We start from the raw sequence: 15,387 nt of genomic DNA, 5'->3' as shown, positions 1-15,387 counted from the left end.
TGGTAGAGGTATAGCTCAGCCTACCGGATCAGCAGCTGGTTTGTCACCATTTGTATGCCCTCCAGGGTAAAGCTCTCAGACATTAGCAGGCCGTGGTAGAAGTAGTTGGGGAGCGTCCAGCTCGAGCTGTCCTCAGAACCGTATTTATGCACTGGCGGGTCTACAGGATCTTGAGTCTTCGCCTGATGTGGTTACAAGCATACTATCAATATCTTCGAAGGATGTTTATGTATTGATTGATCAGGGTTCTATATTTTGTTGCTCCTTTTATTGCTGGTTAGTTTGGGGTGAAAACTGAGTCAATCAAACCTTTTTGTCTACACCCGTTGGTGACCCAGTGATAACTAGACGGGTATATAGAAATTGTATGGTTATAGTCTGTGATCGTCGTACTATGGCAGATTTGATTTAGTTAGATATGATAGACTTTGATGTAAGTATGGGTATGAGTTGGTTAGCTTCGTGTTATGCTAATATTGATTGTAGAACGAAGATGGTTCAATTTCAATTCCCAGGAGAGCCAGTTCTGGAGTGGAAGGGTAATACAGCATCGCCAAAATGTAGGTTTATTTCCTATCTCAAGGCAAGGAAGATGATTGCCAAGGGTTGTATTTATCATTTAGTTCGGGTTCAGGAGCAAAGCCACCAACTCTTCAGTCTGTTCCAATAGTTAATGAGTTTTGGGGTGTATTTTTAGACGAGCTTCCTGGTCTTCTACCCGAGCGAGAGATTGATTTTGCCATCGACGTGTTATTTGATACTAAGCCAATATCTATTCCTCCTTATAGAATGACACCTGCTAAATTGAGGGATTGGAAGGAGCAACTGAAGGATTTTCTTGAGAAAGGCTTTATCAGGCCTAGTTCGTCGCCATCGGGAGCACCTATGTTGTTTGTAAGAAAGAAAGATGACTCGTTACGAATGTGTATCAACTACAGGCAGTTGAATAAGGTTACAATAAAGAACAAATATTCGCTTCTGAGGATTGATGATTTATTTGAACAGTTGCAGGGTGCTAAATGGTTCTCGAAGATAGATTTGAGATCAGGGTATCACCAGGTGAAACTTAGAGAGAAAGACATTTCGAAGACAACTTTCAGAACTAGATATGGTCATTTCGAGTTTCGTGTAATGTCGTTAGGGTTGATGAATGCACCGGCGGTATTCATGAATTTAATGAACAGAGTTTTCAGACCCTTCCTAGATATGTTCATGATTGTATTTATTGATGAGATTCTTGTATACTCCCGATCAGAGGCAGAGCATGCAGATCATTAACGCGCTGTCCTTAAAGTTCTTCGTGTGCCCGAAAGCTGTATGTAAAGTTCTCTAAATGTGAGTTCTGGTTGAATTCTGTGACTTTTCTGGGGCACATTATTTCAGCTTATGGTATTCGGGTGGATACACAGAAGATCAAAGCTGTGAAGACTTGGCAGAGACCCACAACACTCGCGAAATTTTGTAGTTTTTTGGGTTTGGCAGGCTATTACAGGAGATTCGTAGAAGGTTTCTCTTCTATTTCTGCACCACTGACGAAGCTGACTCGGAAATCAGCTAAGTTCCAGTGGACCGATGCTTGTGAGTGCAGTTTTCAAAAGTTGAAGAGTAGACTGACTTCGGCCCCGATTCTGACACTTTCGGAGGGATCGAAAGGGTATGCTATTTAGTGTGATGCCTCAAGCGTTGGGCTAGGTCATGTGTTGATGCAGCACGGTAAAGTTATTGCTTATACTTCAAAGCAGCTGAGAAAGCATGAGAAGAACTATCCAACATATGATCTAGAGTTAGCTGCGGTGATTCATGCATTGAAGATGTGGAGGCATTACTTTTATGGTGTTCATGTGGATATTTATATAGACCATAAGAGTCTCAAGTATATTTTAAAGCAGAAGGAGTTGAATTTGTGGCAAAGGCAATGGTTGAAGCTATTGAAATATTATGATGTTAGTGTCTTATATCATCCTAGAAAGGCAAAGGTAGTAGTCGATGTCACAACTCGACTAGGGGGCCATGACGGGTACCCGGAGCTGACTACCGAGCACCTCACATTAGGCTAATCACCATACTCAACCTGAACATATGTAATCTCCAAAGCAACACAAGCCTATATACATAAGCCTTCACGGCTGCAAAAATGATATACAAGAGTACAATGTGCTCATCATGGGACATCAACTACCCATACGTACGTATCTACGAGCCTCTACTAGACTACTAGACATAAGGACGGGACAGGACCCCGTCATGCCCAAATATATACATAAAAGAATATGATCATAAGCAGTACCTCCGAAATAGTGGAGTGCTCCTGTGAATCCACTTATAAGCTCCTACGGATCTGCACCATCTCTCTGTTTACCTGTGGGCATGAACACAACGTCCAAAAAGAAAGGACGTTAGTATGATAAATGTACTGAGTATGTAAGGCATGAATACTACTAGCACAATAAAGGAATCATGAAACATGAGGTAAAGATATAACCTGCTTAACCCTTTAAAGAAAACACATATTATGCATATCACATATACCATCATAGTTAACACGCGTCCGGGTAACCATCGCACGCCGCCCACTAGTGATGTTATGTACGGCCCTCTAGGCACGGTGTAATCATATGCAGCCCGCCTTCGCGGTGACATATCCGGCCATCTAGGCACGATGTAATCATATGCATTCCGCCTTCGCGGTGACATGTCCGGCCATCTAGGCACGGTGTAATCTCATCATCATATACTTATCATAAAGTATGTATTAGAACACAAGTTATTCTATAACTATATTGGGGTGACGTAAGGTTGAGAACCCCCGATTCCATTATGGAGTAATTATAATCATCATACCTCACCTTGAAGAAAGTAGCATCATAAGGTGGGTTTAGCAACAATGAATAACATCAAAGAATCGTATAGGGATCCTTAGCTTCATGGAAATATCATATCATAAGCTTTTGGATCTCTAGGCTTAGACTCATCATTATCGTTATCATAATCATGACATATCTCTTACCTTCATCTCATAGGAAGCTCTTTATAAACATCGACTCATATTTTTCGGAATGTAAGAAGGTCATGGAATGATAAAGGAAGTCATGCCTTAGAAAAGAAGGGACTAGCCTTACGTACCGTTACGTTTCGCTAAGTTTATCACTTGAACGCTTCCTCAATATTCGGAGTTTCTACCTTGAAGAGTTCGTACTAAAATTAGATAATCGAAGACATACTTAGGCTCAAGCTAATGCTAACGAAAATTGAGTAACATATTCCTTTATTTCGATAACTTCTTCCACGTAATAAGTAACTCCCAACATTAACAACAACACCCACAATATTTTAATCAATATCTTCATCAAGCTAGACATTATTAAATCACCAACATTCCCTATCAAAGCCCTTCATAACTCTAACTATGGCACCATACCGTATCATTTTCTCCTATGAGGCCTCTATAAAATCTTTAATATTATTCATAGCAAGGTTATACTCATTACATATCAAGAACTATGATTCAAGAATATTACTAATTTCATGTTTGTCCTCCATATTCTCCTCCCTACCATAATCTAAGTCTTTCAACCTCTCAATACTCTTAATAACATGAATTGAACATATAATTCACCTTGGATGATGTAGGAATGGACTTTAGAAGAGAATACTCCACTTGGAGAAAACCTTACTTCAACACAAAAGGGTGTCTTGATCTCCACAAACCCTAGTGAGCATCCTTGCACTAGATTCTACTAATTCTTGGTGATTACTCCTTAATTTCCCTTGGATATATGATAATATAATGAGAGAATTTTTCTAGAACCTTCAAGACTTGGAAAGAAAATAAAATCTGAAATTTTGGGGTGTGACTCGTCTATTTATAGCTAGAACTGGAATGTTCCAGATAAGCGATTCGACGAGCGGGTCGACGTGTCGACGGTCCGTCGCTCCGTCGACTTACTCCGTCGACCAGCTTCTACAGATCAAAAGTTGTAGAGCCATATTGACGTGGCGATCGACGGCCCGTGGATGTGTCGACGTGTTTCGTCGATCAGTTTCTGCAGACTAAAATTCTCAGATTATAACAACGGTTCATATTGACCGCCTGTCGACATGGTCGACGGTCCGTCGATAATGTCTGGTGTCTGCAGATTTCCACGAAATACGCTTGCTGCGTCGGTTCAACCCGATCACACAATCTGTAATATGCCAGAATACCTACTAGTACCTCCGTAAACGGGATAAAATACTTAGCATCTCAATACTCAGGTACAAATCTCCATTTCGAGGCATACTTGACTAGAAAGCCATAAGTTTTTCCCTACCATAAAAAAGAGAGGTGTAACACTCTTCCCCTCTTTTAAAACATTCGTCCTCGAATGTTAGGTTCTCGGGGATCCTATAAATTTTTTTCCAGAGTTTCACTTGTAATATGATGCTACCATCCTGTCACAACAACCCATAATAACATTGCCTCACAGGGCCACAACACAATAGCAAGAATTTATGGCCACACACGACCGAAAGCATAAAACGAAAGCATACATACCTCTTAATATTGATATCTCATCTTGGATCTCTTCCGGGAGTTGGAATAAGTGCGGGCACTTGGACTTCATGTTTTCTTCCACTTCCTAAGTCATTTCCTCTCGATTATTGTTCCACCACAAGACCTTAACTGAGGCTACTTCTTTGTTTATAAGTCTTCGTACTTGCCTATCTAGTATCACAATAGGTACCTCTTCATAAGTCAACTTTTTTGTAACTTGAACATCACCTACCGGTACTATCCTAGTAGGATCTCCGACATATTTACGGAGCATCGATACATGAAAAACTGGATGGACTAATTCAAGTTCTGAGGGTAAGTCTCGTGCATATGCCACTTGGCCTACCTTGCGGACAATCTTATAAGGTCCAATGTATCGAGGACTTAGTTTTCCCTTTTTACCAACTCTCATCATGCCTTTCATTGGTGATACCTTCAAGAATACCCGATCATCAACTTGGAACTCTAAGTCTCGTCGACGGTTGTCCGCATAAGACTTCTGACAGCTTTGGGCTGTCAATAGTCGGTCTCGGATAACCTTGACCTTTTCCACCACTTGTTGAATCAACTCAGGGCCTATTAGCCGTACCTCTCCTATTTCAGACCACCCAATTGGGGATCTACACTTCCTTCCATATAGAGCTTCATACGGGGCCATTCAAATACTGGAATGATAGCTGTTGTCGTATGCGAACTCAATGAGAGGTAAGTGGTCATCCTAACTACCCCCAAAATCAAGCACACATACCCGTAACATGTCCTCCAAGGTCTAAATAGTGCGTTCGGCTTGCCCATCAGTTTGTGGATGAAATCTTTGTGCTAAGCCTTACCTGAGCACCCAAACCTTCTTGGAAAAACTTCTAAAATTTAGCTGTAAATTGTGCTCCTCGATCTTCGATAATAGATATCGAGACACCATGAAGTCGCACAATCTCTTTGAGGTACAACCTTGAATAATCTTCTGCCGCATATATGGTTTTGACAGGAAGAAAATGAACTGATTTCGTGAGTCTGTCCACGATTACCCATATGGAGTCATACTTGCTTCGGGAATGAGGTAACCCTACAATGAAATCCATGTTAATCACTTTCCATTTCCAAGTTGGAATCTCAACTTTGCGATAATCCTCCTGGCTTATGATGTTAGATTTTCTCTTGTTGGCAATTTGGACATTGAGCTACAAATTCTGCTATGTCCTTCTTCATTCTATCCCACTAATACATTAGCTTAAGATCGTGATACATATTTTTCGCCCATGGATGAATAGAATACCAAGAGTAATGAGCTTCTTCTAGAACGCGACGACGTAGTGCTACAACATTCGAAACACATAGCCTGTCTCGGTATCTAAGAACTCCATCTATAGAAATTTCAAATAGCGACTTCTCAAATAGCGACTTCTCTTTCTCAGGAAATGTATCTCTAGAGTGACTCAACTGAAGATATTCATATTGGCGCTATTTCACTTCCATATTTAAGGATGAAACAGTTGGGTTGCGAATACCAATTCCTGCATTGCCTGAATCAATTAGGCGAACTCCAAGGCTGGCTAGTTGGTGGAGCTCACGAATTAATTCTTTCTTCTCCGAAGGAACCTCACATATACTTCCTATTGATTTACGGCTAAGCGCGTCAGCTACTACATTTGCCTTTCCGGGGTGGTTTAAGATACTTACATCATAATCTTTCAGTAATTCCAACCATCATCTCTGTCAAAGATTCAACTCCTTCTGCTTGAAGATATATTGGAGACTCTTATGATCTGTATAAATGTCAACATGAATGCCATACAAATAGTGTCTCCACATCTTGAGTGCATGAATAACTGCGGCCAATTCAAGATTATGGGTAGAATAATTCTTTTCATATTTTCGTAGCTGCCGGGAAGCATAGGCAATAACTTTGCCGTCTTTGCATCAACACATAGCCTAACCCAACACCAGAGACATCACAATACACCACATAACCATCTGGCCCTTCTGGCAGTGTTAGGACGAGGGCTGAAGTTAATCTATCCTTCAATTCCTGGAAATTGCGTTCACAAGCATTAGTCCATTGAAATTTCACTTATGTACAAGTTAGCTTCGTCAATGGTGCTGAAATAGAGGAAAACCTTTCCACAAATATTCTATAATAAACTGCCAATCCCAGAAAACTACGGACTTCTGTAGACATTATTAAATCCCCAACATTCCCTATCAAAGCCCTTCATAACTCTAACTATGGCACCATACCGTATCCACTCTCCTACAAGGCCTCTACAAAATCTTTAATATTATTCATAGCAAGGTTATACTCATTACATATCAAGAACTATCATTCAAGAATATTACTAATTTTATGTTTGTACTCCATATTCTCCTCCCTTCTATAATCCAAGTCTTTCAACCTCTCAACACTCTTAATAACATGAATTGAACATATAACTCACCTTGGATGATGTAGGAATGGACTTTAGATGAGAATACTCCACTTGGAGAAAACCCTACTTCAATACAAAAGGATGTCTTGATCTCCACAAACCCTAGTAAGCATCCTTGCACTAGATTCTTCTAATTCTTGGTGATTACTTCTTAATTTCCCTTGGATATATGATAATATAATGAGAGAATTTTTCTAGAACCTTCAAGACATGGAAAGAAAATAAAATCTAAAATTTTGGGGTGTGACTCGTCTATTTATAGCTGGAACTGGAATGTTCTAGATAAGCGGTTCGATGAGCGAGTCGACGGTCCGTCGACTTGCTCCGTCGACTAGCTTCTGCAGATCAGAGTTTGTAGAGCCATATTAACGTGGCGATCGACGGCCCGTCGACGTGTCGATGGTCCGTTGACGTGTCTCATCGATCTATTTCTACAGACTAAAATTCTCAGATCATAACAACGGTTCATATTGACGGCCCGTCGACATGGTCGACGGTCCATCGATAATGTGCAGTGTTTGCGGGTACTACGAATGCACTCGGACTGCGTCGATTCAATTCGTTCAACTTCTAATCCTGTAATATACCTGGAATACCTGCTAGTAACTCCATACACGGGATAAAATACCTAATATCTCAATACTTGGGTACAAATCTCCATTTCGAGGCATACTTTCTTTGGAAAGCCTTAAGTTTTTCCCTAGCATAAAAATGAGAGGTGTAACAGTCGATTATTGGACTCGAGCGATACGGGAATTACTATTCATGATGCGGCAGTTCCATATTTAGTAGCTGAGGTGAAGGAGCGCCAAGAAGAGGATCCTATGTTAGTTCATTACAGAGATACATCTTCATAGAAGAAGAAGTCACCATTCGAGATTTCTGTAGACGGAGTTCTCAAATATGGAGGCAGATTGTGTGTTTCTGATGTTGCAGGATGACGTCCTCAGATTATAGGAGACTCATTTTCCCCGTTATTATATTCATCAGGGAATGATGAAGATGTATCATGATATTAAGAAAGTTTATTGGTGGAACGGAATGAAGAAAGACATAGCAGAGTGTGTAGCCCAGTGTCCTAACTGTAGGTAAAGATTGAACATCAGACGCCCGGTGGGTTATTGCAAGCTATCGAAATTCCAATATGCAAATGAGAGGCAATTAATGTGGACTTCATTATAGGCTTGCCTCGTTCTCAGCGTAAGTTTGATTCCATAAGGGTGATTGTGGATAGACTTACTAAATTAGCCCATTTTCTGCTAGTTAGGACTACTTACTCGGCCGAGGATTATGTGAAGCTGTACATTAAGGAGATAGTATGACTCCATGGTGTGCCAGTATCCATCATCTCTGACAGGGGTGCGCAGTTTACCGCTAACTTCTGGAGGTCTTTCCAAAAGGGTTTGGGAACTCAAGTGAGGCTTAGCACAACATTTCACCCCCAGACAGACGGACAGGCTGAGCGTACTGTTCAGACCCTCAAAGATATGCTACAAGCATGTGTGCTAGATTTCAAAGGTAGCTGGGATGATCGTCTGCTACTTATTGAGTGTGCGTATAATAATAACTATCATTCCAGTATTCAGATGGCCCCGTATGAAGCTTTATATTGGCGGAAGTGTAGATCACCTATTGGATGGTTTGAAGTGGGGGAAACTAAGTTAGTAAGGCCAAATTTGATCCAGCAAGCAGTGGAGAAGATCAAGCTTATACAAGATTGATTCTTGGCAGCTCAGAGTCGTCAGAAATCTTATGCGGATAATTGCCGATGAGATGTAGAATTCCAAGTTGATGATTGGGCATTTCTAAAGGTATCTCCTATGAAAGGCATTATGAGATTTGGTAAGAAGGGTAAGCTTAGCCCTCAGTACATTAGATCTTGTAGGATTATACGAAGAGTGGGCTAAGTGGCCTATGAATTAGATTTACCTCTAGCTTTAGAATCGGTCCATCCGGTCTTCCATGTATCGATGCTTCGTAAGTGTATTGGAGATCCTTCCAAAGTCGTACCTGTCGATGATGTTCAGGTCACCGAGCAATTATCATATGAACAAGTTCCTATTGCTAACTAGATAGACAGGTTCGAAGGCTGAGGAATAAAAATGTAGCTCCAGTTAAAGTTCTCTGGAGAACTAGGAGTACCGAAGAAGTGACTTGGGAAGCTGAGGAAGATATGAGATCTAGATATCCACATTTATTTCCACTCCAGAGGAGGTTCAGATATAGACACTGTTACTTTTAGGTGCGTAGTGTATCATTCCTTCTGATTATTGGTCGTGTGAGGTCATTGTTGTTATTGATTGTTGTGGCCCTATGTGGCGTTGTATATTTTGAGTTGTTGTGACAGGTTGGTAGTGGTACAGTTAATGGGGAGACTCTGCTAAAAATTTTGTAAAACCCCTAAGAGTCTAACATTCGAGGACGAATGTTCTTAAGGGGGGGAAGATGTTATACCCTGCACTTTGTAAATTGAGTTTCGCCGTGAGTTAGCCGACGTGGATTAAGGAAATGAAGTTTTTGTCAAGGTCATAAGAGATTCTACATGTTCATTCTATGTGTATGAGAGTTTAAGTTATGTCTAACAAGTATCAGAAAGATTGGAGGTTGAACACATCAGGGCAGTTCAATGCCCTTTTCGACGGACTCTCGAATGGTTGACGGCCCGTCAATATCCACCGTTAAACCACCATCAGAGAGTTAGCTCTGATCAGGCAGTTCGATGCCACCACTCGATGGTCGTCGAGCAGCTTGATGGTCCATCGAGTTGACCATCAAAGTGGAGGCGGTGGAAATTTTCCCTTTGTTATAAATAAAAAGGGGCTACGGCTTGGGGCTCATATTTTCATCAAACACAGATCCTTCTAGACACTCTAAACTCTCCAAACGATTTCTAATCATCCCTAATCATCCTAAGCTAATCCAAGTGAATATCAACCTTTAAAAATCCTACGCTAGTTCATGGAAGGTAGATGTTTTTGCTTTTACTTGGAGTTGTGGTGATTAAGTCTTGGAGTAAGTGGTGTGTGGCTAAATATCTTCAAGAATAAGGTATGTTCTTCATCTCATTACTTATGTTGAGTTGATTTGGAGTATTAGCAAGTCTTAAAGTGAAGGGAAACATGATAGAAAAGTCAAGATATATTGAGTTGAAGTTGATGGCTATGGATTGATTTTGAAAGGGATTTTTGGATTGATTTAAGTTTAATTTGAATGTAAAATTCTTGGCTATGGTGTTATTAAGTTTAATTTGAATGTAAAATTCTTGGCTATGGTGTTATTGATGTTGCTATTGTTGTTTGGAGTTGTTTTGAAGTTTGGAGGAAGTAGATAATATAGGGGAAATGCTGCTGGAATTTCGTTAGCTCAATTATTAGTCTGGTTTGACCTTGAAAGTGTTTCAATGACTTAACCGTAGTATGAATCATTTTGGAGGTAGATTTCCGAGCTCGGAAGGATAGGCGTTAAGTACTTAGGGAGATGAAAAGGTATGTTAAGGCTGTCCCTTTATTTCTATGGCATGATCTTATTGATACAAACTCATATGTGAATGTCCTTCATACTGACTTCATTCCTAGAAATGTTGGAAACTAAGGTTCTTAATCTTCTTATGATATTATGGATCTCTGTCTCATGATGTTAATGATCTTGTCTTATGATTATTGTCCTTATTTATTGTTGTTAATCTCATCTTATGGTTATTGTCCTTCAAGGTGAGATTTGCCAATGGTGTTAGTTCCATAATGGTAATCCAAGGTTTACCGATGGTGTTTGTTCCATAATGGCAATCCAAGGTTTACCAACCTTACGTCACCCCGATAGAGTTATAGCTTCTATTTGGGCTCTTATGTATGCTTTATATATATATATATATATATATATATATATATATATATATATATATATATATGTATTTTGTCACGCCGAGCCGCGATATAGTCGGCCGGGTACGATACCTATTGTGCACACCACTGCAGTTGGGTACGGATAACACCGAGTCTTATTATGGCCGGGTACAGATGACACCGAGCCTATCATGGCTGGGTACGGTATTATATATGTACATGTATGGAAAATGCTTTTTTTTTTTTAAAAAAGGACAACATGCATGATATCTTCTTTAAGTGGCATTAAAATGTACATGTTACTTCTCTTATCTTTTGTTACTTTTCATATCATTATTATGTTGTTATTCATGCCTTACATACTCAGTACATTATTCGTACTGGCGTCCTTTTGTTGTGGACGCTGCGTTCATGCCCGCAGGTAGATTGGGAGACGGATCAGACCCTTAGGCTGGTTCCTCAGCATTTGTGCAGACACCGAGCAGCGCTATAGTCAGCCGGGTACGACACCTATTGTTGATGTGCCGGGAAATTGTGGCACAATTGATACTCTTTTATGAGAATTTTTACTTGTTTTTAGGCAAGTATGTGTTGTTTTGATGTGTTATTGTCATATTTCAGATAAATCGTAAAGTTCGGGTTCAAGAATTGGAAGTTACAGAAATTTTGTACTGAGGACTTATTTTCACGGTTCGTATCTATGGTCGTACAAAAGTAAGCAAGGCAACAGAATGTCGCAGTAGAGAGATCTTTGAAACACGAACACTTATACGAACAGTATAATATTATATGGGCCATATAAGTAGATGTGTTGAAGGTTGGAAGAAGTTTCACGGGCGAGTTGTACGAGCCGTATAAAGTTATACGAACGGTGTAATGCCAGTTCGTGTTTTTCTCTGTAGACACAAGGATGAAGGCCGTATAAAACAAAAGTTACACGGACCGTATAAGTGCTGCCTAGGACTTAAGTGCAAATTCTGTAATTTTACGTTTTGAAACCTATAAATAGCTCATTGTAGGGTTTTAATTGTTCTCAGATATTATATTTTGAATTTTTGCTTAGAACATTAAATACTCTCTAGTCTTTGAAGGTTCAAACAACAATTCAAGTATTATCAATTCCTCTTTTCTTCCAAAGTAAGCAATTATGAATTTTTCAATTTCTTATTTCTTGTTCGTTGTCATGAGTAGCTAAATTTCCTTACTAGGGTTGTGAACCCAATGATGGGTGTTTTGTGATTGGGTTTGTGATTAATATACACATAATGGATTATTAGGGTTTATTTATTCTTCATTCTTCATTCATGATTAATGGTTGCAAACATTGATTAAAGTCATAAACCTTGATTTATTTGGGAAAATAATAGGGTTGGTAAGAATAAATAACAAGGACTCAAAGCTTTAAACTTTGTTTAATAAATTCACTTAGGAATAAGACGAATTTACTTGGCATAATGAATCGTTCTTCATAGATACTTTCTTATATTTGGGAAAATCATAGAAAGAGATAATCTTTAGTTATTGGGAAATAGTAGAGATTCATATAGAGGTTAAGTGCATTCATATAATGATCCATTAGAAGTATATCAAGATCAATACCCATGATCATACACCTTATCTAAAGGGGACACAACCATGGTTTCTTTTACCATAAATTACAACCCAAAGAAATTAATTAGCAATTAGTCATAAAAAACCCAACTTTTACAAAAATCATCAGATTAAGACACTAGACCTAAATTAAGCATTCTACGAGTTTCGTAACCTTTTCACACCCTATTCCCTGTGGGATTCGACCCCAACCTAGTTGGGTTACTATATTTGACATTGTCCGCTTTACGCTGATTAAAGATGTAATTTGAGCGTATCAAATTTTTGCGCCGATACCGGGGAATACGGTTTTGAAATTACTAAATAGTATTTGCTTTGATTGAAGTCTTTTGCTTATTCCATAACACCTTGTTTGCTATTTCTTGTAAACCAGATGAGCATGAATCAGAATCGGCAAAACCAACGTATAGGTAACCAGGGGAATCGATTGAATAATCAGGCGAATGAATCAGATGAAGAAAATGTCTTCACTGATTTTATTCCGGAGGAGGACTATGCATTTGCTATTATTCATCCTCGATGTGGAGCTACGAACATAAAAATTGACTCCTCTCTATACCAGTTGTTGAAGCTTGAGGGCTACTTTCGGAACTCTACCGAGAATGACCCTCAACGTCATCCGCAGAATTTTATGGATGTGTGTGCTAACACATCCAGAACAACGTTCCACAAGATGCTATTCGACTGAGGTTATTCAAATATTCCTTAGCTGGAGATGCAAGAGCATGGTTCGAGAAGCTGCCCCAGAATTCTATTACTACATGGGCAGAAATGGTAGCAATCATTCTCAAGAAATGGTATCCTCCTAGCAAGAAGGCTGAGATTCGTGACAAGATCTATGAATTTAAGCAGGGACTGGGGGAACAGTTATATGAAGCTTGGGAGAGATTCAAAGAGTATTTGAAAAAGATTTCGAATCATGATTTTCCGGAGAACATATTAATGAAGAAGTTCTACCGAGGGCTGGATCCAGTGACGCAATCAGTTGCTAACAATGCAGCTAATGGTTGTTTCATGAATAAATCTTACCGACGAGTGACCAACATGCTTGACAGGCTGACTACTCACAATCAGGCTTGGCACTCAAAGAATGCTGATTTTGTGCCTTATGGTAGTCCTATGATCCAGCATATGGTAAAGGATAATCTAGACACCCAGCAAACATTGGCTGAGCTTGCAATAAATATTTCATTGCTAACAAAGAAATTTGATGAGACCCAGATTAAGAAGGTGAATATTTGTGAGGATGATGCAGGTATGCCAAAGGAATATACCGGGCTCGAAGAGATCCGTTTCATGATGGACCTCCTATGCAGATTGAAAATGCTAACTATGTGAATAACTCTCAAGAGGGTTATCAAAGACAGAACTACCAAGGTGGTTACCAGAATCAGAACCAATCGAGACCTCAGCAAGGCCACGGTGCTTATAACAACTCAAGGAACTACAACAATAATTACGGTGGTGCGAACCAAGGGAGCTACAACAACGGTAACAATTTTGGGAACAAGAGTCCCAATCCTTATATACCACTGAAAGGGCAGTCAACATAGCAAGGTAGTGCGAAGGTTGAAGCAATACTTGAGAAGATTCTGGCAAATCAGTCTAAGTCTGAGAGGACTTTATTTGGACTGATAGAGACAGTGGGTTCCTATATAGCGGTTATTCAGAAGCTTAAGTCATAGATGAGTAATATTTCTAGATAGCAGCACCCTCCTAAAAAGGGAGGACTTCCGAGTAACACTATTCTGAATCCTAAGAATGGGGGAGGCGGTGTAGACCGTGTGTTTTCCATCACTACTAGGAGTGGTAAAACACTCCAAGGGGCTGATAAGAAGGTTGTTGATCTTGAGCCAATAGATGAAGAAGAAGAGGTGTAGTCTGAAGCACCAATTATTGTTGATGAGAATCCTACTGACAAGAAGGATGCTGATATTCCAAATATTGTAAAGGAGGTTGATGACACGAGCAAGCACACAGTGAAAGGGGATCTCCATCCTTTGACTCAGCTTTTTAAGTCTAAACCTCCCTTTCCTCAGAGGTTGGTAAAGAAGAAGGAAGATGCTAAGTTCAAGAAGTTTTATGATCAGTTTAAGCAGTTATCTCTGAATTTTCCCTTCTTGGAAGCTGTCAAGGAGATGCCCGGTTTTTCTAAATATTTGACGGACGTGCTGATCAAGAAGAAAACGGTGCAACATGAAGCTGTGAGTTTGACTCACCTTTGTGAGTTCCATAGCTTGTGCTCCTCTATCTGTGATAATAGACACAGGGACACCATGAAGCCGCACTACTTCTTTAAGGTACCATTTTCCATAATCTTCTGCCGCATAGGTAGTTCTGACTGGTAGAAAATGAGCCGACTGGTGAGTCTATCAACAATCACCCATACAGAGTCATACTTGTGCCGAGAATGGGGCAAACCTATAATGAAATCCATATTAATTACTTTCCATTTCCAAGTTGGAATTTCCATCGCTTGTAATAATCCTCCGGGCTTCTGATGTTCAATCTTCACTTCCTGGTAATTGGGACCTTTGGGCCACAAATTTTGCTATATCTTTCTTCATTACATCCCACCAATACATTAACTTGATATCGTGATACATCTTTGTTGCTCCTGGATGAATAGAATAACGGGAGTAATAAGCTTCTTTCGAGAATGCGACGACGTAGTCACCACATCTACGGCACACACGGCTGCTCGATACACGAGAACTCCGTACGAGAGCTTGAAGGCCCGACTTTTCTTTCTCAGGAAATATATCTCTATAGTGGCTCAACTGGGGATCTTCATATTGGCGCACTTTCACTTCCATGTCTAGAGATGAAACAACTAGGTTACATAAAATAACTCTTGTGTCACCCGATTCCATTAAGCAAACTCCTAGGCTAGCTAGCTGGTGGAGTTCATGGACTAATTCCTTCTTTTCTGGCTGGACGTCACATAGACTACCCACTGATTTGTGGCTAAGTGCAT

The 15,387-nt window shown here is 39.9% G+C and overlaps 1 protein-coding gene and 1 non-coding gene across 2 annotated transcripts; one reads left to right on the top strand and one right to left on the bottom strand.

The window, feature by feature from the left end:
- The first annotated feature begins 493 nt into the window (after window positions 1–493).
- Window positions 494–13,963, top strand: LOC132057782 (uncharacterized). Its single transcript, XM_059450386.1, has 5 exons — window positions 494–539; window positions 698–894; window positions 12,784–13,024; window positions 13,120–13,665; window positions 13,761–13,963. Exons 1-5 carry the CDS (start codon window positions 494–496, stop codon window positions 13,961–13,963), a joined length of 1,233 nt encoding a protein of 410 aa, XP_059306369.1.
- LOC132058651 (small nucleolar RNA R71) lies at window positions 13,231–13,336 on the bottom strand. The gene has a single exon (XR_009415372.1). It is a non-coding gene; the product is annotated as a small nucleolar RNA R71 (small nucleolar RNA).
- Window positions 13,964–15,387: the final 1,424 nt, after the last annotated feature.

Source organism: Lycium ferocissimum, chromosome 5, assembly GCF_029784015.1.
Source record: "Lycium ferocissimum isolate CSIRO_LF1 chromosome 5, AGI_CSIRO_Lferr_CH_V1, whole genome shotgun sequence".
Lineage (NCBI taxonomy): Eukaryota > Viridiplantae > Streptophyta > Magnoliopsida > Solanales > Solanaceae > Lycium > Lycium ferocissimum.
The sequence above is the reverse complement of the archived record's forward strand: the minus strand, read 5'-3'. Positions and strand labels throughout refer to the sequence as shown.